Source organism: Epinephelus fuscoguttatus, linkage group LG23 (genome assembly GCF_011397635.1).
Source record: "Epinephelus fuscoguttatus linkage group LG23, E.fuscoguttatus.final_Chr_v1".
Classification (NCBI taxonomy): Eukaryota; Metazoa; Chordata; class Actinopteri; order Perciformes; family Serranidae; genus Epinephelus; species Epinephelus fuscoguttatus.
Genome location: NC_064774.1, coordinates 27,947,330 through 27,973,285, shown reverse-complemented (window position 1 = coordinate 27,973,285; position 25,956 = coordinate 27,947,330). Strand labels below are relative to the sequence as shown.

General features: G+C 41.0%; 1 protein-coding gene across 3 annotated transcripts; it reads right to left on the bottom strand.

Annotated features, from left to right (window-relative positions):
• LOC125884488 (uncharacterized) lies at window positions 1-7,787 on the bottom strand. Of its 3 annotated transcripts, none has more exons than XM_049569559.1 (6): window positions 7,630-7,787; window positions 7,111-7,452; window positions 6,937-6,978; window positions 6,746-6,856; window positions 6,609-6,643; window positions 1-155 (listed from the first exon to the last, which is right to left on the bottom strand). In XM_049569559.1, the coding sequence occupies exons 1-6, from the start codon at window positions 7,673-7,675 to the stop codon at window positions 33-35; spliced, it is 699 nt and encodes a 232-aa protein (XP_049425516.1). In that variant the 5' UTR covers window positions 7,676-7,787; the 3' UTR covers window positions 1-32. The 3 variants fall into 3 exon arrangements, with proteins under 3 accessions (XP_049425516.1, XP_049425515.1, XP_049425517.1); XM_049569558.1 differs by lacking the exon at window positions 1-155 and adding an exon at window positions 5,629-5,850; XM_049569560.1 differs by lacking the exon at window positions 1-155 and adding an exon at window positions 5,721-5,850 and having other exon boundaries at window positions 6,555-6,643.
• Between the last annotated feature and the right edge of the window lie 18,169 nt (window positions 7,788-25,956).

Sequence of the window (25,956 nt, the reverse complement as noted above, 5' to 3'; positions counted from 1 at the left end):
CTCTGAGCTGCTGTTCCAGATGTTTCCTGAGTCTATCTGGTGGCATCATACACAACATGTGGCTCCACCTCTCTCTCAGATGGAGGTCTGCGGCTCCTTTTTGGCTTTGCCTGGAAACGTAGAGCTGCGTAGTTCAGTTCATCTGAGCCCAGATCCTGTGAATCAGAATATTTAGAGTCACATAACATATCACACACCCTGTGGCTGAGTTTGCAAAAAAAAAAAAATAGTTTCACAAAATAATTATTTGATCTAAGGTGATTGTTCACCATAGTTTAAGGAAGTCTAATTTAAATGCTAAAACATGATTGTTAATGGGGGTGGCACGGTGGTGTGGTGGTTAGCACTCTCGCCTCACAGCAAGAGGGTTGCCGGTTCGATCCCGGGCGTGGGAGCCCTTCTGTGTGGAGTTTGCATGTTCTCCCCGTGTCAGCGCAGGTTCTTTCCGGGCACTCCGGCTTCCTCCCACAGTCCAAAGACATGCAGAGTGGGGACTAGGTTAATTGATAACTCTAAATTGTCCATAGGTGTGAATGTGAGCGTGAATGGTTGTTTGTCTCTATGTGTCAGCCCTGCGATAGTCTGGCGACCTGTCCAGGGTGTACCCTGCCTCTCGCCCGATGTAGCTGGGATAGGCTCCAGCCCCCCCGCGACCCTCAAGAGGAATAGCGGTTAGAAGATGAATGAATGAATGAATGAATGATTGTTAATGGAATCCCAGCTGTGTTGGACAATTTAAATTAAGACTAAGAAAAACTCTCTCAGCCACAGGACATAGGCCAGATTAAAGCTCACCTTCACCCAGTGACTATGTCTGAATTTTAAAATAATACGGTTTGTAGCTGTACTTCAGACAGTTACACACAACAGCACGGCAGAAAGGCTCAGGTTTTTTTTTCTTTTTTTGATCGCAAAATGTCATCTGTTTGACTAGTTGGAGCATTTCCATGTGTTTCAGATGGGGGAAAAATCATAGTTGGCAAGAAGGGAAAAAGTTTGGCTATGACAAACATGCTCACATTCTGAGTAAGCCAAATACAGTGAGATAAGCAAAGATAAACCTTCACTGATCACTGATTTTGATACAAAATACAGTCATTCTTCAACTTAATGAGCCTCAACTGTTAGTTTAAAGTTTGAAGATCCAATGAGTCCATTAAGTCTGAAAAGGTGATTATTACTTTTTTTTTTCTTGTGCACACAAGATATTAACTTGTAAAAGCATAAATTAAAAGGGATAATTTTAAAAAAAGAAATCATCTGTTAAACCACCATAAGACACAGTGTATTTAAGTAAATGTTGGGTTCACCTTGTTTCTCTCTGGCAGCGGCTCTTCATTCACAGCTAAATGACAAAAGACAAAAGTCTCATTAGTTAATTGTTACTGAACATTTACTCAGCTTTGGATTTGTTCATCATGTGCAACAACTAATAAATCAACTGTACCTGTCTGAAGTTTTCTGATTTTAACAGCCAGAGCAATGACGACTACAGTGAGGAGAACAGTCACACCACCCAGGATCACACTCATTAGGTTTGTCATTCCATCAGGCTCCTCTACAACACAAATGATAGGATTTGACTTTGACTTGATACAGGCTCTGTTGCGCAATAAAAAAAGAAAAAAACCTTACTTTCAGTCTCAGAATCCTTGTCACCGTCTGATTCACCATTACCTTTTAAAAAAAGAAGAAACAATCTGAAGTATTGGTTCTTATTTGTCTTTAAGCTGTTTTCCCAATACTGTGGAAATAAATTTGAGATATACTGTAAATATGATTTCTGAAAGAAGTACGGCTTATTCTTACCTTGAACTTTTAAATGTGTTGCATCGGCAATGACTGTATGTGTGTCTTTGTAGAATCCACAGAAATACACTCCAGAGTCAGATAAATCCACTCGCTTGATTTTAAGAAAGACAGTGGAGATGTTGGAGCTCATTTCAAATCCACTTTGAAATCCGTCACAGAACCAAGCTTCACCATCAGCCTCATACATGGAGGAGATGCAGCTGGGCTTGGTCCTGTTGATCAGTCTGAACCATTCAGTCTGAGTCAAAGTGCTGGAAATGTTGGTGCACGTCAGTGTGACTTCTTCACCAGGCTGGACCTCCACAGTGTGAGACTCAGAACCTGAGACAGAGATCACGCCTGAAACAAACAGTAGAGACAACTAGAGGTTTACCCCTTTTGGATATGCAATAACAAAACATCTAAATTTGTTCAATACAAAGTAATTTGATTGTGAAAATATAACGGTGGGTGTCTGCATAAAGGGAAGATCAGAACTGTATTTTCTGCTCAGAATAATTCAACACCAGTACTTACTGAGGCTGCAGAGAAGCAAAACTGTTAATAAGGTGAAACTTTCCATTGTGCGTACAACTGTGTCACAGCAAGGGCAGTTTATATCACTGTAAAGGGGCTTTCATTTGAAAGGGGCGGGGTGTTGAATACATCATACAAGGAAGCTCAGATCATTCACCACCGAATATCTGTGCCCGATGCAGCTGAGACAAAACAAGTATCAAAGAGTTTCAGATGGAAAATAACAATTCTGCTGCTGCTCTTAGAGTTTCATACAGCCATCATGGCAGATACCATCATCTGATCTGTCACAGTCTGATACAGTCAGACATGCATAAAACGTGTTTGTTGTTATTAATCTGTAATCAAGTCTGCAGTTTGACGCCACGGGGCACAGAAAACAAATTAATCTGACCCATCCTGCAGCCCACGGCCCTCTTTTTTGTCTTGGTTTGAATTTTAAAATAACCATTATGTTATTATGTGTTGTTTGTAACTGCACTTCAGACAACAGCAAGGCACCTCCACCTGACTGACTGCACCCATAGGGATTTATTCTATTTTGGAGCCACCCTCAAGTGGCCATTTGATGAAATACAGTTTTTGGCACCTTAGCACTGACTTCATTTCACAGCCTTGGAATTTGCTGCTTGATGAAAACAGAAAGGGACACTTTTTTTTCTATTTCTCACATTACTGGATATTCAATAAATAAATAAATAAAACAAACAAACAAAAAAACCCCACTTGAATAAAAATAGCAGAAATTTGAAAGACAGAAGTCCAAATGTGGCAAAAAAGTGTATCACTTAACACAGAATGTAGACTGTTGACTCTTAGGGCCCTATCTTTCACCTGGCACCTAATGCTGTGTAACTGTCAGTCCTAGTTTCAGACTGATGTGATTGTTATTTTCACAGCCAGCACCCATGTTGTGTTTGTAGCAAATATACTTGTGCCCATCTGTGTGAGGGCTGTTGAGCTCTTTATATGTGTGGTCAGGCGCATTGTTGGCACAATGTAATTTTTAGGCAGCAAGAGCGATTGTGCCATTTACCAACAAAAACCTGGTTACCCTAATTACCCTAAATATCCCAATTCGGTCCTAACTGAAATATCCATAAACTATTGAGATACATTGCTATGGAAATTTGGGAAATTTTTTAGATATCCATAGTGCCCAGCCCAGAAGATTAATTCTATGGACTTTGGAGCTTCCCTGACTTTTTCCTCTACCACCACTGGTTGTTATGTTGACTTTTGTAGTTTATGATCCAGCAACTGTTGGATGAATTGCTAAATGTCCCCTAACATTGATACTGTGACCATGTTAGCTTGCTGACGTACCTAGCACAAAGCATCTCTGTGCCTAACCCCCAATTTCCACATACTCCGTCTGCGCTGCGCTACGCAGCGCCATGGATCTGGAGCGACCAACGGCTTGTACCCTCACCTACTGGATGCATTTCTGGAGCGCCGCGTAGTGTAGTGGAGCGGCAAGCTCACGCATGGAAACTGTGAAATCATGCGATAAAGAGCACCATTCACTCCCAAAACTCCTGCAATTTCACACCAGGTCTTCTCCTTTCGGTTTGTATCCTTGTAGAAAGGATGTGTGGTGTCATACAAAACACTATGATTTTCCACTTCAACTATGAGTTTCTTCTCGTCCATCTTTCCTCTGACCCTCGCACTGACTGACAACTTGTGCGACAGGATGTGACGGGATTTTTAAAAAATTGAGACGTTACAATCCCTAATCCGCGCATTGTGTTGTATTTTGAAATTTATCGGATGCTGTGTGCATTCCGTTTCCGGTTTGGTGCGATCTGAGCTTCGTGGCTTGATGTGCAATGGACGCGCAGTCGCTGAAAAATAGACCTGGCGCGTATCTCCGATGAAGCGGAGCGCCGTTGCACTTCTGGATTGCTCCAGAGATGCTGCGCGGTGCTCGCTGTGGAAATGAAGCTGTTCACTAGAATGTGAGTGTATCTGCTACACACTGCACTGTGCTGCGTGGCGCAGGCGGAGTATGTGGAAATTGGGGATAAGTGCAGCCTCACAGAGACACTGACCCCCAATTTCCGCATACTCCGTCTGTGCCGCGCAGCGTAGTGCAGTGCGTAGCAGATACGCTAGACGTAGCAGAACTGCCACGGCGCTCTAATTCATCAGAGATACGTGCCAGGTCGATTTTTACATCAAGCCACTAAGCTCAGATCGCACCAAACTGGAAATGGAACGCACACAGCATCCGATAAATTTCAAAATACTACACAATGCACGGACTACGGATTGTAAACTCTCAATTTTTTAAAAATCACATCAATTCCCGTCGCACAAGGCCAGGGTACGTGCTGTCGGTTGCTCCAGATCCCCAGATGCATAGCATGGCGCAGACAGAGTACGTGGAAATTGGGAGTAACAAGGCTGTAGACTCTTAGGGCCCTATCTTCCACCTGGCACTTAGCGCAGTGTAACAGTCAATCCTAGTTTCAGACTGATGTGATTGCCATTTTCACGGCCAGCACCCATGTTGTGTTTGTAGCAAATGTACTTGTGCCCATCTGTGTGAGGGCTGTTGAGCCCTTTATGTGTGTGGTCAGGCGCATTGTTGGCACAATGTTATTTTTAGCCAGCAGAGAGCGATTGTGCCATTGACCAACAAAAACCTGGTCTAAAGTTTATAGCACAGTATTTTCCTGCTATTTCAAAGACGAATTATTCAGACAGTACCATGCATCTACATGGGGGGTTCACAGTGTGTGTACCCTCTGCTTGTTACACACAGGGACATGAGAATGGGTTGTGGGTGGGTGAAATAATACATAATTAAACAGGAAATAATTACATTCTCTAAAATGTCAACATAGCAGAGACCAGAGCAGAGCTGTTGTTTGACTCTCCATTAAGAGACAGGCTTTAAGGGAACAATGTTCACGTCATTAAGAATAGCAGTTTTTCTTCTCCATTCTTTCTCCAAAATGTCCAAAAACAGCAGCTGGTTTGATTTTGTATTGAATCAGTAAACTTCTTGTCACAGCTTCCTTTTATACTTTCCACAGAGCTTTGACTTCAGAGACCTCATTGCTCTTCACCTCAGTTGTTCTCAGACCACACTGTGCTGTCTCTTCCTGTTAAACAAGTCATGTGTACGTCACTCACTCCTCTGTGCACAGACCATTTCAGCCATCAGTGTCCTCTCTGACTCCTCCTCTGTCACACATTACACATGCTGTTTTTACTCTCAAACTCAGAGACAGAAAGAAACATGAGCAAGAAAATACAGAAGCATCATTTCAGATTTATTTTTTGCCAGTGAATCAACTCACACACAGCCCACATATAAACCCCAACAGTAGATTAATATGATAAAGCATCAGTTCCACTCTGAGCTGCTGTTCCAGATGTTTCCTGAGTCTATCTGGTGGCAGCATACACAACATGTGGCTCCACCTCTCTCTCAGATGGAGGTCTGCGGCTCCTTTTTGGCTTTGCCTGGAAACGTAGAGCTGCGTAGTTCAGTTCATCTGAGCCCAGATCCTGTGAATCAGAGTATTTAGAGTCACATAACGTATCACACACACTGTGGCTGAGTTGGCGAAAAAAAAAAAAAAAAGTTTCACAAAATAATTATTTGATCTAAGGTGATTGTTCACCATAGTTTAAGGAAGTCTAATTTAAATGCTAAAACATGATTGTTAATGGAATCCCAGCTGTGTTGGACAATTTAAATTAAGACTAAGAAAAACTCTCTCAGCCACAGGACATAGGCCAGATTAAAGCTCACCTTCACCCAGTGACTATGTCTGAATTTTAAAATAATACAGTTTGTAGCTGTACTTCAGACAGTTACACACAACAGCACGGCAGAAAGGCTCAGGTTTTCAGGTTTTGTTTGATCTTAAAATGTCATCTGTTTGACTAGTTGGAGCATTCCCATGTGTTTCAGATGGGGAAAAAATCATAGTTGGCAAGAAGGGAAAAAGTTTGGCTATGACAAACATGCTCACATTCTGAGTAAGCCAAATACAGTAAAGATAACCAAAGATAAACCTTCTCTGATCACTGATTTTGATACAAAATACAGTTATTCTTCAACTTAATGAGCCTCAACTGTTAGTTTAAAGTTTGAAGATCCAATGAGTCCCTTAAGTCTGAAAAGGTGATTATTACTTTTTTTTTTCTTGTGCACACAAGATATTAACTTGTAAAAGTATAAATTAAAAGGGATGATTTTACTTTACTTTTACTTTTTTACTTTACTTTACTTTGATGCCACATGTAGCAATAGGGTTCACCTTGTTTCTCTCTGGCTGTGGCTCTTCATTCACAGCTAAATGACAAAAGACAAAAGTCTCATTAGTGAATTGTTACTGAACATTTACTCAGCTTTGGATTTGTTCATCATGTGCAACAACTAATAAATCAACTGTACCTGTCTGAAGTTTTCTGATTTTAACAGCCAGAACAATGACGACTACAGTGAGGAGAACAGTCACACCACCCAGGATCACACTCATTAGGTTTGTCATTCCATCAGGCTCCTCTACAACACAAATGATAGGATTTGAATTTGACCTAAACAATAGTGATACTGGCTCTGTTGCGCAATAAAAAAACCCTTACTTTCAGTCTCAGAATCCTTGTCACCGTCTGATTCACCATTACCTTTTAAAAAAAGAAGAAACAATCTGAAGTATTGGTTCTTATTTGTCTTTAAGCTGTTTTCCCAATACTGTGGAAATAAATTTGAGATATACTGTAAATATGATTTCTGAAAGAAGTACGGCTTATTCTTACCTTGAACTTTCAAATGTGTTGCATCGCCAATGACTGTATGTGTGTCTTTGTAGAATCCACAGAAATACACTCCAGAGTCAGATAAATCCACTCGCTTGATTTTAAGAAAGACAGTGGAGATGTTGGAGCTCATTTCAAATCCACTTTGAAATCCGTCACAGAACGAAGCATTGCCATCAGCCTCAAACATGGAGGAGATGCAGCTGGGCTTGGTTCTGTTGATCAGTCTGAACCAGTCGGTCTGACACGGTCTGATGGAAATGTTGGTGCACGTCAGTGTGACTTCTTCACCAGGCTGGACCTCCACAGTGTGAGACTCAGAACCTGAGACAGAGATCACGCCTGAAACAAACAGTAGAGTCAGCAAGAGATTTACCCCTTTTGGATATGCAGCAAGAAAACATTTAAAGTAGTTCAATACTAAATAATTTGAGAGTGAAAATATAACGGTGGGTGTCTGCATAAAGGGAAGATCAGAATTGTATTTTCTGCTCAGAATAATTCAACACCAGTACTTACTGAGGCTGCAGAGAAGCAAAACTGTTAATAAGGTGAAACTTTCCATTGTGCGTACAACTGTGTCACAGCAAGGGCAGTTTATATCACTGTAAAGGGGCTTTCATTTGAAAGGGGCGGGGTGTTGAATACATCATACAAGGAAGCTCAAATCATTCACCACCGAATATCTGTGCCCGATGCAGCTGAGACAAAACAAGTATCAAAGAGTTTCAGATGGCAAAAGTAACACTCCTTTTGCCGTGTTTAGAGTTTTATTCAGCTGTCATGACAGATATCATCATCTGATCTTTCAGTCTGATACGGTAGCTCAGATAGTCAGATACGCATAATATAAGCTTGTTGTTATTAATCCATATTAAGTATGCAGTTGAACCCCAAGGTGCATAGAAAGCAAATAAATCTGACCCATCCTGCAACCTTCGGTCATTTGTCTTGGTGACAGCCATTCATGTGACTGTTTGTACTAACGTGATGTCAGTTGTTGCGTTTGAAAAAATGCATGTACTTCCACTTCCACTGGATAAATGAGACTTGGATTATCCAAATTCAAGGTAACACGTGGTGAGTAATTGATATACAAATGGACAATTTGCAGGTAAAGTATTACTTTAATAATATGACTGAAGCTACAGTACTGTTAACACTGGAATAGCACTGGGCCAAGTATGTAGCCCTGAGGGACACCAGCAGTCAGCATGATGGCGCTAGAGATGTATTGCCACAAACTCTGTGTTGTGTCAGTGAAATACAAAACACAGTGACAAAGGTGGGGTGTAGACCACCAAACTGCCATGCTTCCTCTTCTTGCATAATCAGTTCACTCCTGCCCAAAACATATGTTCAACGTGTCTCCTCTAGGAGGCACTACAGATCTCTGTCTGCCAAAATATCCTGCCCTGAAAACAATTTCTTTCCCACTGCCAAAAGTACTCTGAACTCAACCTCTAGATGTTGTTTTTTCACATTTGTCATGCAGAGGAAAGTTTCTGTGTGCTCACCTTAAATCTCAGTTTAAGACTTATATGAGCAGAATGTTGTGACATCACATCTAGTCTGGAAGCTAATCATGGTCCAACATATAACTTACAGCAGTGTGATGAGAAAAATTGCAACATCCAGTTCACATACACCGAGAATGGACTTTTCAGGACATGCTGTGTCCAGCACTTAAACTTTTAAATTAAAAAAACATCTGTGTATTCATAGAGAAGATATATAGAAGAGTTTTCTCATTATCCACATGGGTGGATAATGAGACATTGGGAGACATTGGGCCCCTGGGCACAGATATGCACAGGGCCCCATCACCTCACCCAAGACATAGAGACTTTGTGGTGGATTTGTGTCTCTTTGTGGTTGTTTTATGTCTTTTTGTAGTAGTTTGGGTCTCTTTAAATTAATTTTGTGTCTTATCAAGGTAAAGTTGTGTCCTTTTGAGGTAATTTTGTGTTTACTTTGGCCATTTCGTACTGCTTTGTATTCATTTTGTGTCTCCTTATGGTTGTTTTGTGTCTCTTTGTGGTTGTTTGGGTCCTTTGAGGTAATTTCATGTCATATTGAGATAATTTTGTGTCTTTGGGTAATTTCATATCTTGTTTGGTCGTATTTCTGCCACTTCATAGTCGTCTTGTGTCTCTTTCAGGGCTGCCCCTGACCAAATTGGGGCCCTAAGCGAAATTTTATTTGGAGGCCCCATCCCAAATGTATCATAGGTACAAAATGACTGTACAACAACTTGCCATTTAACTTGACAACCTTTACTGGTAATAACAAATGTAGTGTAGATACAGTAGTTTGGCTGTATGAGTCAAATAAAATAAAAAATTAAAATAAATAAATAATAAATTGATTAAACACTGAAAATACTGTATGTAGTATCAGTCTGATATGACAAAGCATCAGTTCCACTGTGAGCTGCAGTTCCAGATGTTTCCAGAGTCTATCTGGTGGCAGCATACACAACATGTGTCTCCAGCTGGTTCTCTGATGGAGGCCTTCTGCTGCTTTTTGCTCTTTGATGGAAACTCAGCGATGCATAGTTCAGATCATCAGAGCCCAGGTTCTGTAAATAAACATATTTACAGTCACTCATCTTACATGGCTGAGTTTGTAATTAAACATCAGATCATAAAATGAGAAAGGACTTGGACCAGTCATCACATAAAATACACTTTGATCAATGTTAATAAGGTTAAAATGTGAGGACCTCACTGTGGTGTAGATTCTGTCCCTCTGTATGAGCTGAATGACAGAAACACAACATCTGGTCACTTAATGGCTCAAACACACAGCTGTTAATACTTTCTGGCAAACAGGAAGTTTTGCAGTTGCACTTGAATAAAAGCATATAAGTACCTGGATGAAGTTTCCTGATTTTGACAACCAGACCAATGATGACTGCAATGAGGAAAATAAGCAGAGCACCCAGGATCACACTCGTCAGGCTCATAAATTCAAGAGACACCTCTGCATCAACAGTACCTTGAACAAATGAAATATGTTGCACTATTAATTACTGACTTCACATCTGCATTAAGTCCACAGAAATACAGTCCAGAGTCAGACACATCCACTGGTTTGATGGTGAGAAAGAGGGTAGACGTGTTGGAGGTCATATTAAATTTGCCACTTTGAAATCCTTCACGGAGCAAAGCTTTGGTATCAGAGGTCAACATAGAGGAGATACAGCTGATGTTGGCTCTGCTGGTCAGTCTGAACCAGAATATGTGAGAGATAAAACTGGTAAAGTTGGAGCACATGAGTGTGACCTGTTCACCAGGCTGGACCTCCACAGTGTTGAACTCCGAAACAGAGACAGAGATCAAACCTGAAACAGACAACATGACGTGAACTCCTATTAAATCATTTTTTATTAAAATTCTGAAAGTTTCATCACTGCAATTCTTGTATTAAGGAAAAAAGTGTACTTACTGCAGGTAAAGAGCAAAGCTGTTATCAAGGTGAAGATCATCTTTGTGTGTACAGTATGGCTGCACGGCTGCAATGTCTGTAACTGCACTGTGCTCCAGTAAGACTGGTCTCTACGTAAAGAGGTGGGCTGTTCTGTTGGTGTTCCAGCTGCTCAGACTCGCAATATAAATGCTGTCACGACAATGGTTGCAAGATGATAGCAGTCTACAAAAGATGTACCAGTGTACTCACATATCCTACAGATGTTTTCACTGGACTGCTGTTTACACATCACTACATATAAGTTTGACCCTGTAGTAAATGAATGAATTATTTGATTGTGTATTTTAAACGATCTAAATGAGGTTGTGTACTGATGATGCTAATGTTATAGCAAATCTGCTAAAGTAGCTTAAAACAATCTACAATGTCATGATCTCTGCTTGACTATAATGTACACTTAAAATAAGCTGACTAAAAGATTGTGTCAACTTTGTCATTTTAATGATTAATGTTTGGCTTAGTAGGTTCAAATGCACTTGTGGCTTTCATATCTTAAACATGCAGCCTTTGGAAGAATCAATGCTTTGACATGAGATTGTGAAAGTGTCACCTTGCAACAGGCATCTTTTCACAAGAAAGAAGTGATGTGAGTTTGTGTGCGTATTGAGTCTGTTAAGTGTGATGGGAGGAGCAGTGACACTGTTTGAGATTGATTTACCACCGACAGGATGATCACTACTCACATTTCTACAAAAATACCTTCACTATACAAAATAGTTTTACATTCTGGGAACACTAGTCAATCAATCATTTATCTCTCACATGGAACTATACAAGGTACAACTCCAGTGAAATGTGATTTAATTTGTGCACTGTAATTTAGTCCTTTTTTATGTCTTCTTACGTTGTTGGCGGCAGCTTTATGAGCTCTTTACAAACTCTGTTGCCGGTCCCTCTTGTATTTGCCAATATTCTCCTCTTTTCAATGATCTCTAACTTCCCATTCATGAAAATAAACCAAACTTGGCACATACTGTAGAGCCAGCATCATGCTGAACTTCCTCAACAGGAACTGGGGGCCAACACTCCTGATGGTGGCGCTACAGTGACTGTTTAAAGTTCAAAACTTTAAAAATTCACAACAAATCACCTGTATGGCCTACGACTTTGCAACGCTCACTTAGCTGTAGGCCCAATTGACCTATGGCAAAGTCCCGCCCACAAACGCGATGAGCCAATCACAGTGCGTATAGCCATTCACATACACTCGGACATTCTCTGCCTGGGCGTTCATTGAAATGCATTACAGAAAGTCAGTTTTGTTCGGTTTTATGAGCTTTTTCTGAGATTTGAAGTTTAAAAATGGTCAAACGGTGTGCATGGGGTACATGCAACTCCAACACAAGGTATCTTGAGAGAGGCTGGGTGACGAGGTGTATTTTTTACCCCTTCCTAAGCCATATCTCAACCGAGAAAAGTGTCTCCTTTGGATGAAGTTGTGTGGTAATGTTAGACCACAACATCAACTCAACGTGAATAAGATTAACAATGACGTCTACATCTGTTCTAAGGTAAGTCAACATTGTGTTTGAGGCAACATATTCTCACTTTGCTGGAAAGAAATATAAAGTTATCTTTAACATCTCTAGCTAACGTTAGCTAAAGTTAGCCTAACGTTAGACTAACGTTAGCTCCTAGCTGCGTTGTTCATCATGTCACCTTGTTTGCTGGGAGTTCATTAGCCTATTTTGTTCTAGTTTTGTACTTTGGTGATCGTACATCATTGTTAGCTGTTGTCCAAAGGGCTCTAGTGAAGCTAACGATAACTTCTGGAGCTTAGCTTCATTAACTTATCTGTTATCGCAGAGATAACAAAGGTTGGCAAACGTTATGCTGAATGATTAAATGTAAATACTGTAGCACCAAACTAACGGAGAGACACTCTTGGTAAAGATGGTAAAAAGGCCAATATCCTTTTCTCATATTCTGAGCCAAAAACCTTAACTTCAGTGGAACTTTCACTTGTTGTATTTGATGGCCATGGCAACGATGTGGTTCACAAGCGTACACTGTGACCTGTAAATTTTGGCTTGTAATTTAAGCTTTTCATCAACCTTCTCAACAATAAAATGATGAATATATCCCTCCAATGCGTAGTTTAGGCCCTTTTGGTTACTTCTCAATGACATCTGATTGTTATGTCCCCAAAAATCATCAACTGCCTCCTGCGAAATGCCGTGTGCTGTGACACCTGCCATAGCGCCGCTCGCTGAATGTTGATAGTTTGTCCGAGTGAGTGGAGGGGGGCGTGGCTTAGCCATAGGTCAACTGTGAGGATACTTTTGTAGACTCCAACCCATTGCTACACAGCTGCTGCATTTGTCCATGTTTCTGGTAATCCTGGATTTCTTGTTGTGGACTGATGTAAGTGTCCACACATCGTGATTTCAACAAGACAGCTGTATGGTTGCTTGTCCGAAAATGGCACTACTCTGCAGCCGCTTCTGAATGGTATAGCAGTGTATCACAGCAGGAACAGGACAGCAACTCACATTCCCACTGACACATCAGTCCTTATTCACCATTGTTTTGGTGAATCAAAGGATATTACAGTTCCTGATGTCCTGTTAGAAACTGATGCAGCACAGAGGTCTGCCCCCTCACTCTGACATCTCTCCACTTTGTGCATGTATAGGTCCTGTTTGTGTACGTGTGTGTCTTTCGGACCTGTGTGTAATTGACAAGCAAGAGTGAAAACATTGAATTTCCCCTCAGGGGGATTAATAAAGGACTTAAACTTAAACTGAAACTTTATTTTCCAGCACCTGCACATTTGTTAGCAGGATGCTAGTTCCACTGGGGCCCATCTTCTCCTCGATGTTTACAATTGAAACCCTTGACCTGGCTTGCTTATGAAAGTCAGCAGGAGGATATTCTACAGTCAGGTAAATTGATCTTCAGTGACTCACAGCCACATGCCACCACTGTCTAACACCAACCACAAAAAGCACCACCAACACTTGCAAAATATAAATAAGAGCATAAATTTAGAGGAGCTGACAGAGAGGTGACTGGAAACGTCCATGCCTATGACCATTTTAGGAAGCTACATGAAAGCGTTTGTTGTGTGTGGTTAAGATGCAGAGAGCTGAGAGCATCTTATAATGACTGAGCAGCAACCACTGAGGCTGAAAAATGAAGCAAATGTAGAACTGCCAAAAACTGCAGTTCATTAAATGGAAACTTGAGGCCACCTCTAAAACAGAGTAAGTCCCCATAGACCCCCATGTTAAAATAATCAACTTTACAGCAGAAATAATCATGTTTACAGCCTGACAACTGTACAAGGGTGCATTTTTATATAACTCACCCATTTGAATTATATCAAGGTTTAAAGTTATACACAGTGAGTGAAAGATGGGTGCTGTCACAAGCCTGAGCCTCTTGTCCATGAATACATGCATGCCTCCTTCTGTGCAGTGATATGGTTGATGGGTGTAGTGTGGTAGAAAGAAAATAGTTCCTTCATGAAACTGCTCACAACAACAATAATCTATGGATTATCTTGAGTAACCAGGTCATGATTTCTGGAAAGAGATATTACTGTTGAGTTTTCAAATGTAGTTTTTGACACTTTGAGCACCACAAGCTGAGTGTTATCTAGTTCCATTATATTCAAGAGAAGGCAGACATCTCTACAGCCGTTATCTCCATCACTCTGCAACTCACACCAAAACAACCCAGGTTACCAAATAGCACTACAGGGAAGAGGAAAAGTATTTAGATTTTTGGGTGATCTGTCCCTTCAACAGTGATTGTAAAAAGGTCCCTGAGTGAGGAGGCAGGACTGTTCTGTGTTCTGTGCACCTGATTGGTTGTTTTATTGATTCTCATTTGTGCAACTAATCATGTGTGGCTGAGGTGATGCCACAAGGTGACGCTCAAATTATACCATTAATTAAGAGTGTGCTGGAAAAGATACAACTGTGTGTGTGTGTGTGTGTGTGTGTGTGTGTGTGTGTGTGTGTGTGTGCATTGTCAGTGTAAGAAAAAAAAAGAAAAGAATAATCTTCCTGTTCTTTCTGTTTGACAATTACCAACTTAAGCTAAAAAATGATGTTGTAAGCTTTTAATTGGTTCTGAATCACAGCATTTAGTAACATATATTAAAGTATTTAACATAATGCATGAGTGAATTTATGGAAATATTTGGTTTATTGCCATTAATGCCCTAAACTACCACCTTGCCCTGTGCTTGATGAGGCAATGACTGTGCAGGTGCTACCGTTCAGTCTTTCCACATCATCAAACACATTCTCATTACCAACTCCTCAAATACAGACACATTAAACTAAGATGCTGTACAGCTCCAGCGTCTGTTTTGAACACTCAGGGACAGCGTGTCAATTTACACTTGTTACATGCATTGTGTCTTTTCAGAATGAACTTCTGTTTTCAAAGGAAATGCACACTTTCTGCTCATTAAATGCATATAAATGCTTTTCAAAATAAACTTAGAACGTTGGAAGAAACTTTGCCTTTCAGTTTACTTCCTTAGGTTTAGGCAACAAAAGCACATGGTTAGGTTTAGAAAAAATATCACAAGTCCACCATCTAAAAACAAAAGCATACATGCAAATTAGTTAATATAATATCAGATTTACTCTGACCAACATTCCAGGTTGCTTCCTGATCTTCCTATCTAGTAGAAGAATACACAACATTCTGCTCCACTTCTCTTCTTCTTCCTTTTTGACAGAACATCACTGCTGCGTAGTTCAGATCATCAGAGCCCGGATTCTGTAAAACACAATATTTACTCTCACTTGCCTTTCCAAGCTGAAATTTACAGAAAAGTCAAATGGTCTCGTGACTAGACATAATTTAAAATTATAACATTATGAAAAAAAACCCACTTGATTTACCTCACGCTGTGGTGGATTCTGTTCTTCACTGGCAGCTGAATGACAGAGACAATATGTGCAATCAGGTAACTGACAATCATTGTCCTGAAACTATGCTGTTATTCTGATTTGGCAACATGAAATTTTGTCTGCCTGACCCTACATGAACCTGCATAGTTTCTGTCCAAGCCTGACTTGAACCCAAACTACAGCAGCAATTTTAGGCCCGAGCCAGATTAAAAACCAGAATTTTCACTGTAAATTTAGTTTGTTACATCATCAGACTCTGAAGAAAGAAAGATGATATAGTTAGACTCTATTTTACACTTACTGGCTTGAGAACTGTGAAAACATTAAACAAAACTTAAGATAGCCATGCTGTTTTTATGGTAATACAACAAGCACTGAATCTGCACAACAAAAGAAATGTTAAAGAGAATCTTACTTTCAGACTTTGTGTCAACATCATCATGAGGTTCATCACTGCCTGTTAACAACATGAAGATGCATTTACTCTTAATTTGACTAAAACTTTCTTGTTATAAAAATGATCAAATAGAGACATGTTCTTTAATGGAAATTATTAAATTAGCAACCACAGAACGACATACCGGATTGCATGATATTTTTACCTTCAACATTTAAATGTCTCCAGCTTAAAACTGGCAGTCCGTCAATGAAATATCCACAGAAATACAGTCCAGAGTCAGAGAATTGCACTTCCTCAATTCTGAGAAAGATACCAAAGGTGTTGGAACTCATCATGAATTTTCCAGTGTTAAATCCATCACAGTAAAAAGGCTTGCCATTAGAACTGGACATAGCGGAGATCCAGCTGGCTTTGGTTCTGTTGACCACTCTGAACCAGAATGTTGGAGAGCCGGACTTCTTAGAGCATGTGAGAGTGACTTCTTTACCAGACTGGACCTCCACAGTCTGAGAATCAGCAGCTGAGACAGAGATCCAGCCTGAAACAGACAGCAGAGACAGCAAGAGAGATACTTGTTATTGAGGACAAACAGTAACTCCTAATAAATGCAATACATTTTAATTGCAATGAAGTTGAGAGAAATATGTTGGCAGTACTTACCGAGGCTGCAGATGATTAAAGCTGATATCAAGGTACACTTCATCATAGTGCGTACGATGGCAGCTCTGCAGCGTCTAACTGTGCTCCAGGAAGGGTGCTGTCAACTTAAGAGGCGGGGTGTTTGTGTTAATGTGCTTGACCAAGCAAGGCGGAGACAGAATGGACAGGGCAGGTGAAAGACAGGACAAGAGGAAGAGAAAAGGTGGCGCTGAGACGGTGTTCATTAAAAGGAAAAAAGCCCTGGAGGAAAGAGCAGATAGAAAAACTAAAGTGAAATCCATACTACCTAGGCCATCCTCAGGACAAATCATCACTGCCCTTCCTGAGACCTGTACACTCTTTTCTGTCAGGTGAAATTACCTCCAAGGAAGAAATACCAGGTGCAAAACAAAAACTCAAAACCTTAGATCTAGATATAGCCTTATATATGGAAGTGCAACTGACTGTGGAAACTGCATCTGCTTTGCTGTGTGGTTTTTTTTTGTTTGTTTTTTTACTATTTTGGATGTTTACTGAAGCAGATTTTGTGCGTAGTAATAAAAGTAAAAGATATCTTACTGACATATACATTAATAAAAAAAAAGAGAAAAAGAAAATCCTACAAAAGGTTCACAGTATTTGTGGTCTGTTGTGAATGTCTGCTGTTAAACACCTTTCTGACGTTAATGTCACGTTATTTAAAAAAAAAAAGGGTCTTAATGATTGAGAAATTAGAGATGCATTTGCTGTGGCTTTGTTCTGATCTGTCATATTTTAAACATGAGCAGCCTGTAGAGTAAATGATCTCATATGAGGACATGAAACTGTCACACTGCTTCACACATCTATTTACAAGTTTGATAGATGCTTATCCACTGTGTGAAGAAAGCTTGAGCCTGTCAGAGGTGTAAAGATAAAGATATCCTCCTGATGCAGACAGTGGTGTTTGTCAGCACAGTGGAAAGTGCAACAAGGAGCATGTGGGTTCAGACATGATGGACAATTCAGACATGACAGTTAAAATATAGTTTCTTCATTGCCAGGTGGCCATCAGACTTGGCCCTATTGTGGCCGAGTGTCAACTGGCTGTGTTCTGGCTCCATGGTGCCAAATGTGAGCCAGCTTTGACCCATTTATTTCAGCCAAATCTGGCCCACATTAAAGCTATAGTTGGTAATGTTGGAGAGCTAGCAAGATTTGAAAGTGGCACCTCCTCTAAGCTCCACCACCCTCCTCCCCCTCCCGTCAGTGCTCCGTCCAAAGCCACGCCCCCACAAACTTGAACAGGCATCCTGCAGTACACCGACAGAGAAGCTAATGTTAGCAATGGGCTAATACGAGCTACAAAAGTAGCTAAGTTGGCTAATGTTACATATTTCATGAAAATAACAAATCCAACTGAAGCAAATCATATAATTACCTGTCCAACAGAAAGACAGCAACCTGTACATCACTTTTCAGGCCCTTCAGCTCCCTCAGTTGTCTCCACCATTCAAAAGCTGCAACGATGTTGACTCTGGTTTGTCCTCTCGCTTTATCCAAAGCCTTTTTCGTCGCAGCCTTTTCTGCCTCAGACTTTATTTTCTTAGCCTGTTTAGCGGGGTGAGCCGTTACAAGTAATGCTGGAAGTGGTACTTTTGGCTGCATTTTCTCTGCCATTGTTCAGCAAACTTATTCTCCTGCTAACTCAGTATTTCTACTGAGGAGTGTGCTGAATATTTCCGGAAACGGTGACACGTGATAAGTGCATGCAGGGAGGAGGGAGGGACAGAGGGGTCGTGGGCAGGACCGGAGCTATATATAAGGACGACACATGAAGGCATCTGATTGGTTCTTTCCACTCGCACCAAGAGGCAGGGATTGGTCAGAGTTTTTACAGGCCTGCAGCTGCCACAGAGGTCGGATTTTTTTCGTTCCTTTTTCTGAACACATTATGTATTGACTACTCTCAGGATGGAAGGACCATTTCACCCAGTATAACAAAAATTGTTTCTGAACAGGATTACCAACTATAGCTTTAAGCTGATATAGACACAGACCTCTTCTGGTTGAGACACAGCACCTGGACAAAACAGCAGCCGGCACCAAAATCTGTTCTGGTCCGTTGATAGTTGCCAAAACTGGGCCTGACTGGGCGTTGACATGGGGCTATCCCGGCTGTGACACAGCTGCCAGATCCAGGCCAGCTGATTTGACTCGACGCCATTAACTGTCAGATGATGGGTATGGTCAAGGATGGGCCATCTCATGAGAGAATCACCGAAGGACCATTCTCGGAACCCATCGGCTGTATTTGGCGTCTGACTTCCGGCAGATGTCTGGTTTGATTTGGGTGGAGGAGGCGAATTTCAGTTTCTGACTTCCGTTTATATATAAGTAAATATGCTGAACCATTGCGATGGATTCAGTGTTTGCAGTGACGTCAATTATGTTTCACCTCGTTAGTTCACCGCACGGACCGTTTAACCTGGCAACAACTGCAGCCGGCTCAAACGTGATTGGTCAATATCATGCGGACTACAAACAGCCTACAACCGGAAACTCGGGCTCTTCCACTCTTCTTCCGGAGGCAAGATCTCTGGGGTTTGCCTACAGACTCTACATTCACTGAATGTAGAGTCTGTATATAGAGACTACCGACAAACTGACTAGCTGCGGCTTCCCTCCCATGTCACTGTTTACATCACACGCTAAGCTACACGTTTTGTTACTTGCTCATACTCTGCATTGCCCTGAATAAGGCGCATTCTGTATAAACAAAAGTAGGTAGGCAGCATTTTGCTGCACTCCCCAGTTTTGTTTTTATACTGCCAATGCTGAAAAAAGACTGTTTGGGCTTTCCTGCAAATTTGCACAATTCCTATCTAAAACGGGCTAAAGAGAGATAGACCTTGGTTGGAATGTAGAATTAAAGGGGAACATCACGGAAAATAAGCCATGGTGAACGTTAGCTCAGCTTGTGCTCTTTGAAGTCAGCTGAAGGAGTTTCAAGGGCTAAAAAGCCAGTGAGGTGACAGCCTTTCTTCTTGACCAGTAAACTAAAGCTAAGGTTGGCTAGCTAGCTAACTTGGCATTTACACTGACCAATCTTCAAGTACTACACAAGTCTGACAGCCACACAGTCCATCAAAAGTGACCTAAAAACAAAATATATTAAAGGGACAGTTCACTCCAAAATCCAAAGAAAAAGGCATGAAAACTCAATAAGCAATATCTCTTTTCAGAAATCATTACCCGGTTACTCAAAACAATCCACAGACCTTGTTGTGAGCAGTTTCATGTAGGAACTACTTTCTTTCTGAGGCCAACTGTATTACCATGCAGAAGGAAAAGGGTATCTACTGTTAGCTCCCCAGCACTACTGAGCTAGCTAACAATACAACTTAGCTAAGGAGGATGCCATTAAGGCTTACATCTGGTGCTGTAACAAGCTGGAGCCTCTTGTCCATGAGTAGATCCTTCTGTGCAGTTGGTGGGTGTACTTTGGTAGAAAGTAAATGGTTCCTACATGAAACTGCTCACAACAAGGTCTGTCCCAGTGAACATCAACCAGGATTTCAATGTTGATTTCTAGTTGAAAGCATGCTAACACCAAGCTAGCTTGGCACAACAGCATCCCTAGGCCACATCATGAGCAGCATAACATAAAACTAATAGTGTTAATTTCTGGTTTGCTTTATTGAAGTATAGTGGCACAGGTGCTTACAAAGTAGCCTATAGGTAGCGTGAAGACTTGTGTTTATCTCATCAGCTCCTTCTTTTCAGTCTGAGAGTCCTGGTGGGCCACAAGACATCTGTAGCCTACATTTGATCTTGTTGAAGCTGTAACAACAAAGTACTTGCGCATGCGTATTAAAGCAGTAAGCGCAAGTTTTTATTTTACTTGAATGATGTAGACTGTACAGATCTGAAACTAAAAAATGTCCTGAAAGCTACTTGCTGGCAGCACACAGACTGTATAGTTCCATATTTATGACATTTTATATGAAACATTAAATACAAACAAATTAAGTCTTGGTGTATACGACATTTCACCCACCAGTGCAGTGACTTTAGAGAAATACTTTACTCACTCATCAGTATTGTCTCTCTTTTGACCTACAACTGAACAAATAATCAAAATAATTATAAAAAATGTATGGATGAGGAGAGGTCTTAGATATTCAGACCGAATATTAACCAGTTTTCAACCAGAATTCAACAACTGAAATCCCGTTTGGTGCTCACAGGAAAGACAATTGTTTTGTTGGTGAAGCTTGTGAGTTATAATGGAGCTGAATATTGTAACATTACCTTTGTTAGATGTTGCTGTTGCTCCTGACTTCATCAGAGTAGAGGAAAACTCCGCTAAGGGCTTATGCTAATAACGTTAGCATGTTGTTAGTGTGGGAAAACTTGTCTGACAATCGTTTTGTGTTTGAACCTTGTGACTTATAATAAGACAAATCTTGTTCTTTTGTTTATTTGTTTGTTGCTATTAAGCCATGTTTTATGCGTGTTTTAGGTGTGTTAGTTGAATCAATTAAACTTTACTGCATTTCATAAAAACTCCCTGCAAGCTAGTGTTTTGGTGGTGTAATTGTAGAGCAACTCAAACACACCACCACACATCTATGGTATAAGGACCATGATAAATGCGTAGACCACTTAAAGGCGACAACTTACTGTTGTAAGTGAAAGTCTGTGACTGAGTGAATGCCTGTTTCAAATTAAAAGCCATTGTTTCAAATTAAAAGCCCTCTAGCATCTCTTACAGTATATCAAACTATGTATAAAGTTTTGACCTTGTCTTGTTTTTGTTCTCTGTAGCTGAATCTACATTACAAAAGTAACACATTGAAATAAATAGAACTCAGCTGTAGGCCAGTCCTCCTGTGGCTGAGACTTCTCTTTAGGCTGGTACCCACAGCGCTGTTTTCTTACCACAGTAGACAGTAGACTTGTTACATGTACAGTACATGAAAAGAAACATAAAGCTGGATGGCTGCTGCATCTTTGTATTTTTATTCCTCATACCAGTATAGACACTCAGAGTATTAATTCAATATTTAAAATATCTACTTTCTGTATTGATATACTCTGAATACATCTTTCAAAAGAGGAACAGGAATAGAACACATTACTAGGAATAGGCCTTCACATTTCTTTTTCTTTTGACACAGTAATGGTAAGTCCACCACCAACACAAAAGCACATCTGCAGATTAATATGTCAAAGCATCAGTTTTACTCTGAACAACACCTCAGGTTGCTTCCTGATCTTCCTATCTAGTAGAAGAATACACAACATTCTGCTCCACTTCTCTTCTTCTTCCTTTTTGACAGAAATTCACTGCTGCGTAGTTCAGATCATCAGAGCCCGGATTCTGTAAAACACAATATTTACTCTCACTTGTCTTTCCGAGCTGAAATTTAGAGAGAAATCACATGGTCTCATAATTAGACATACTTTAAATTATAAAACAATAAGTAAAAGAAAACACTTGATTTATCTCACGCTGTGGTGGATTCTGTTCTTCACTGGCAGCTGAATGACAGAGACAATATGTGCAATCAGGTAACTGACAATCATTATCCTTAAACTTTGCTGTTATTCTGTTTAAGCGACATTAAATCTTATATTTTTTTAATATATTAACACTCGAGCTTTGATCAGATCCAAAGAATCAGGTCGACCCTATGTGAACCCACATATTTCTGTCCAAGTCAGACCTGAGCCCGAACCATTCATTCATTCATCTTCTAACCGCTTCATCCTCTTGAGGGTCGCGGGGGGGCTGGAGCCTATCCCAGCTGACATCGGGCGAGAGGCAGGGTACACCCTGGACAGGTCGCCAGACTATCGCAGGGCTGACACATAGAGACCAACAACCATTCACGCTCACATTCACACCTATGGTCAATTTAGAGTTATCAATTAACCTAGTCCCCAATCTGCATGTCTTTGGACTGTGGGAGGAAGCCGGAGTGCCCGGAGAGAACCCACGCTGACACGGGGAGAACATGCAAACTCCGCACAGAAGGGCTCCCACGCCCGGGATCGAACCGGCAACCCTCTTGCTGTGAGGCGAGAGTGCTAACCACCACACCACCGTGCCGCCCCTGAGCCCGAACCATGGCAGCAAAAACCCAAATTTCCACTGTAATTTTTTGTGTGTGCATGTTTAACATTTATCACAAGTTATTGTAAAGTAAAATCTTTTCAGTGCTGTGTCAGACATTTGTGACACGATGTGTGTTTGTAAATATCCTCTCTGAGCACCAGAATACACCCTGGCACAAAGTGAAGTGTTTTCTAATTCAGGGTGCTGTTGGAATATACCGTTCAGTTCAGAGCACCACACTCTCAGAGCAGTAGAGCAACGGGCACAGTGAGAGTGAAACTTATTAACTGTTTGTTAATTCATACATTAATAGAAAGCTCTAACAGCAGGAAATTCATGTTAGAGAACCTGATCTGACTCAAGCCGAGAGAATGATCAGAAATTACAGCCTGTTCTGAGCCCAGCAGGGTCTGGTCCAATCAGGTTTGGGCAGAGGATCAAAGCTCTAATTCACACAACATTAGAAATGTAGAATAAGAAATGAAACAAGATAGAAACAGGAACTATTAGAAAGTACCTTTCTGAAGTTTCCTGATTGTAACAACCAGACCAATGATGACTGTTAGGAGAACAGCAGTCAGACCGCCCAGGATCACACTCATCAGCTTTGTTACATCATCAGACTCTGAAGAAAGAAAGATGATATAGTGAGACTCTATTTTACACTTGAGAACCGTGAAACCATTAAATTGAATGAGTTAGCATACTGTTGTTTTATATCTTAAAATCACCAGCAGTGAATCTACACAATGAAAGAAATTTTACTTTTAGACTTTCTGTCATCATCATCATCATCATCACTGTCTTTCAAAAATATTTACTCTTGATTTTAGTTGGAAAAAATTGTATCACTCTCGTTATGAAAATCAATTAGTCACATGGGTTCATTCATTCATTCATCTTCTAACCGCTTCATCCTCTTGAGGGTCGCGGGGGGGCTGGAGCCTATCCCAGCTGACATCGGGCGAGAGGCAGGGTACACCCTGGACAGGTCGCCAGACTATCGCAGGGCTGACACATAGAGACAAACAACCATTCACACTCACATTCACACCTACGGACAATTTAGAGTCACCAATTAACCTAGTCCCCAATCTGCATGTCTTTGGACTGTGGGAGGAAGCCGGAGTGCCCGGAGAGAACCCACGCTGACACAGAGAGAACATGCAAACTCCGCACAGAAGGGCTCCCACACCCGGGATCGAACCGGCAACCCTCTTGCTGTGAGGCGACAGTGCTAACCACCACACCACTGTGCCACCCGTCACATGGGTTCTTTAAGATCAATTATTAAATTAGAAAATTTTGAAAGACATGGATTATATAATACTCTTACCTTCAACATTTAAATGTATGGTGGTGAAAAATGTCCGTCCACCGCTGTAAACAACACAATAATACAGTCCAGAGTCAGATACAGCCACTGTCTTCATTTTGAGAGTGTCGGAACTCATTTCAAATTTTCCACTTTGACATCCATCACAGTATGAAGGAACATTGTTAGGGCCCATCATAGTGGAGATCCAGCTGGCCTTGGTTCTGTTGACCACTCTGAACCACACTGTTGGAGAGTTGGACTTCTCAGAGCATGTGAGAGAGACTTCTTTACCAGACTGGACCTCCACAGTCTGAGAATCAGCAGCTGAGACAGAGATCCAGCCTGAAACAGACACGATAAGAGAGATACAGGAAGATAAAAACACCTCTTAATAAATATAATAATATGCAAATATGTTTTAGTTGTGATGGAGTTGAGAGAAATATGTTGGCAGTACTTACCGAGGCTGCAGATGATTAAAGCTGTTATCAAGCTACACTTCATCATAGTGCGTACGATGGCAGCTCTGCAGCGTCTAACTGTGCTCCAGGAAGGGTGCTGTCAACTGAAGAGGCGGGTCTTTCTTTTTCTCTCTTATCCAGTTGTTAAATTGAGCACATACATGCCGTCAGTAACACGAGTCATGATGCTGAATGATGGCCTCAGGAGATTTGAGACAGTTATTATTGATTCATTTTAAGCTACCAAAGTTATGTTCAAAGCAAATTAAAAACTATACATCAGATACATCAAGGCCTTTATCTAAGACAGTCCCATCTTAACCTCTTATACAAAATAAGATTCCCATAACCTCCACCATAAACTGACTTTAGCAGACAGCTGAGAGATGTTGGGAAATGTAGTCCTTAAAAGACTTGCCGGAGGTTGTTAGAATAGCAGCGTACAGAACTACAGATAACAGTTTACATGTTGAAAGTGCTTTATAACTGCACAGCAAGCCCACTGGGAAACTAACAGGCCCAGGTAGGAAGAACATAAAGACCAGCAAAGTTTAAACTCATGTAATGACTGAAAGATGCATGTTTGTGTCTGTATCTGAAGCTTCACATTCTCATGCTCTGTAAGTGAGAAACTTCCTTTTTTCTATGTGTTATCTATTCACAGACTTTAGTGGTTTGCCACACAGATTCTGGTCATGTGTGTTTCATCTGAAGAAGCTGTTGGTATCCATGACAACTGAACTATATAATTATCTCCACTAGGTGTAAGCTAATATCTCCAACTACTGGGCCAATCAGCCTAATATTCTGTGTGTATATTCATGACTGTATGTTCAAGGACCTCTCATGGTTGTGGTAATTTACAATTGATGAAAAATCTGTTTTATTGACTTATACTGTCACTGACTGCTCACTCCTCACTCCTCTGAACCAGCAGGAAGGAGCTGCAAGTTTCCCAGAAATAATTAAAACCAACAAGCCTTACCATCTGTTGCAGGACATGTTTTGGCCTTGTTGTGGTTCAAAAACTGAAATCTATAGAAAAGTATGGTCTCACTTTAAACCGGAGCATCTGAAGATTAACTCCATACTTGGTATGTTTTGATCCACTAAGGTTAGGCTCAAAATGAAATGAATTAGTCCCTGTTTTTGTTATCTTTGCTTCCATCTTGACTGTGAGGGAGCTGGTAGAGATATTCCACTGGCAGCAGCTTTCTGCAGTCTGCACAGCATCATTTGTCATTGGGAGCATTTCAGAAGTGGGGTGTTTTGCTTGCCTGATTTTGTAGACTTGCAGATTTTGTTGATTTGGTGATTTTCTCTTGATATTTGTGCTTCCACCATAAGTAAGTAGGAAGGCTGTGTAGTTAAATGGTTTGGGTTATTAGGGGCGGCAGTAGCTCAGTCCATAGGGACCTGGGTTGGGAACCGGAGAGTTGCCTGCTCAAGTCCCTGTCTGGACCAAAAATATGGAGTGTGGACTGGTAGCTGGAGAGGTGCCAGTTCACCTCCTGGGCACTGCCGATGTGCCCCTGATCAAGGCACCGAATCCCCCAACC

Excerpts from the sequence above, each read along its gene's own strand:
- LOC125884488 (XM_049569559.1), bottom strand. The coding sequence starts at position 7,675 with ATGGAAAGTTTCACCTTATTAACAGTTTTGCTTCTCTGCAGCCTCA. Across the intron at positions 6,979-7,110 it reads AACACATTTGAAAGTTCAAG|GTAATGGTGAATCAGACGGT; the intron begins GTAAGAATAAGC and ends TTTTTTTAAAAG. Across the intron at positions 6,857-6,936 it reads CAAGGATTCTGAGACTGAAA|AGGAGCCTGATGGAATGACA; the intron begins GTAAGGGTTTTT and ends TTTGTGTTGTAG.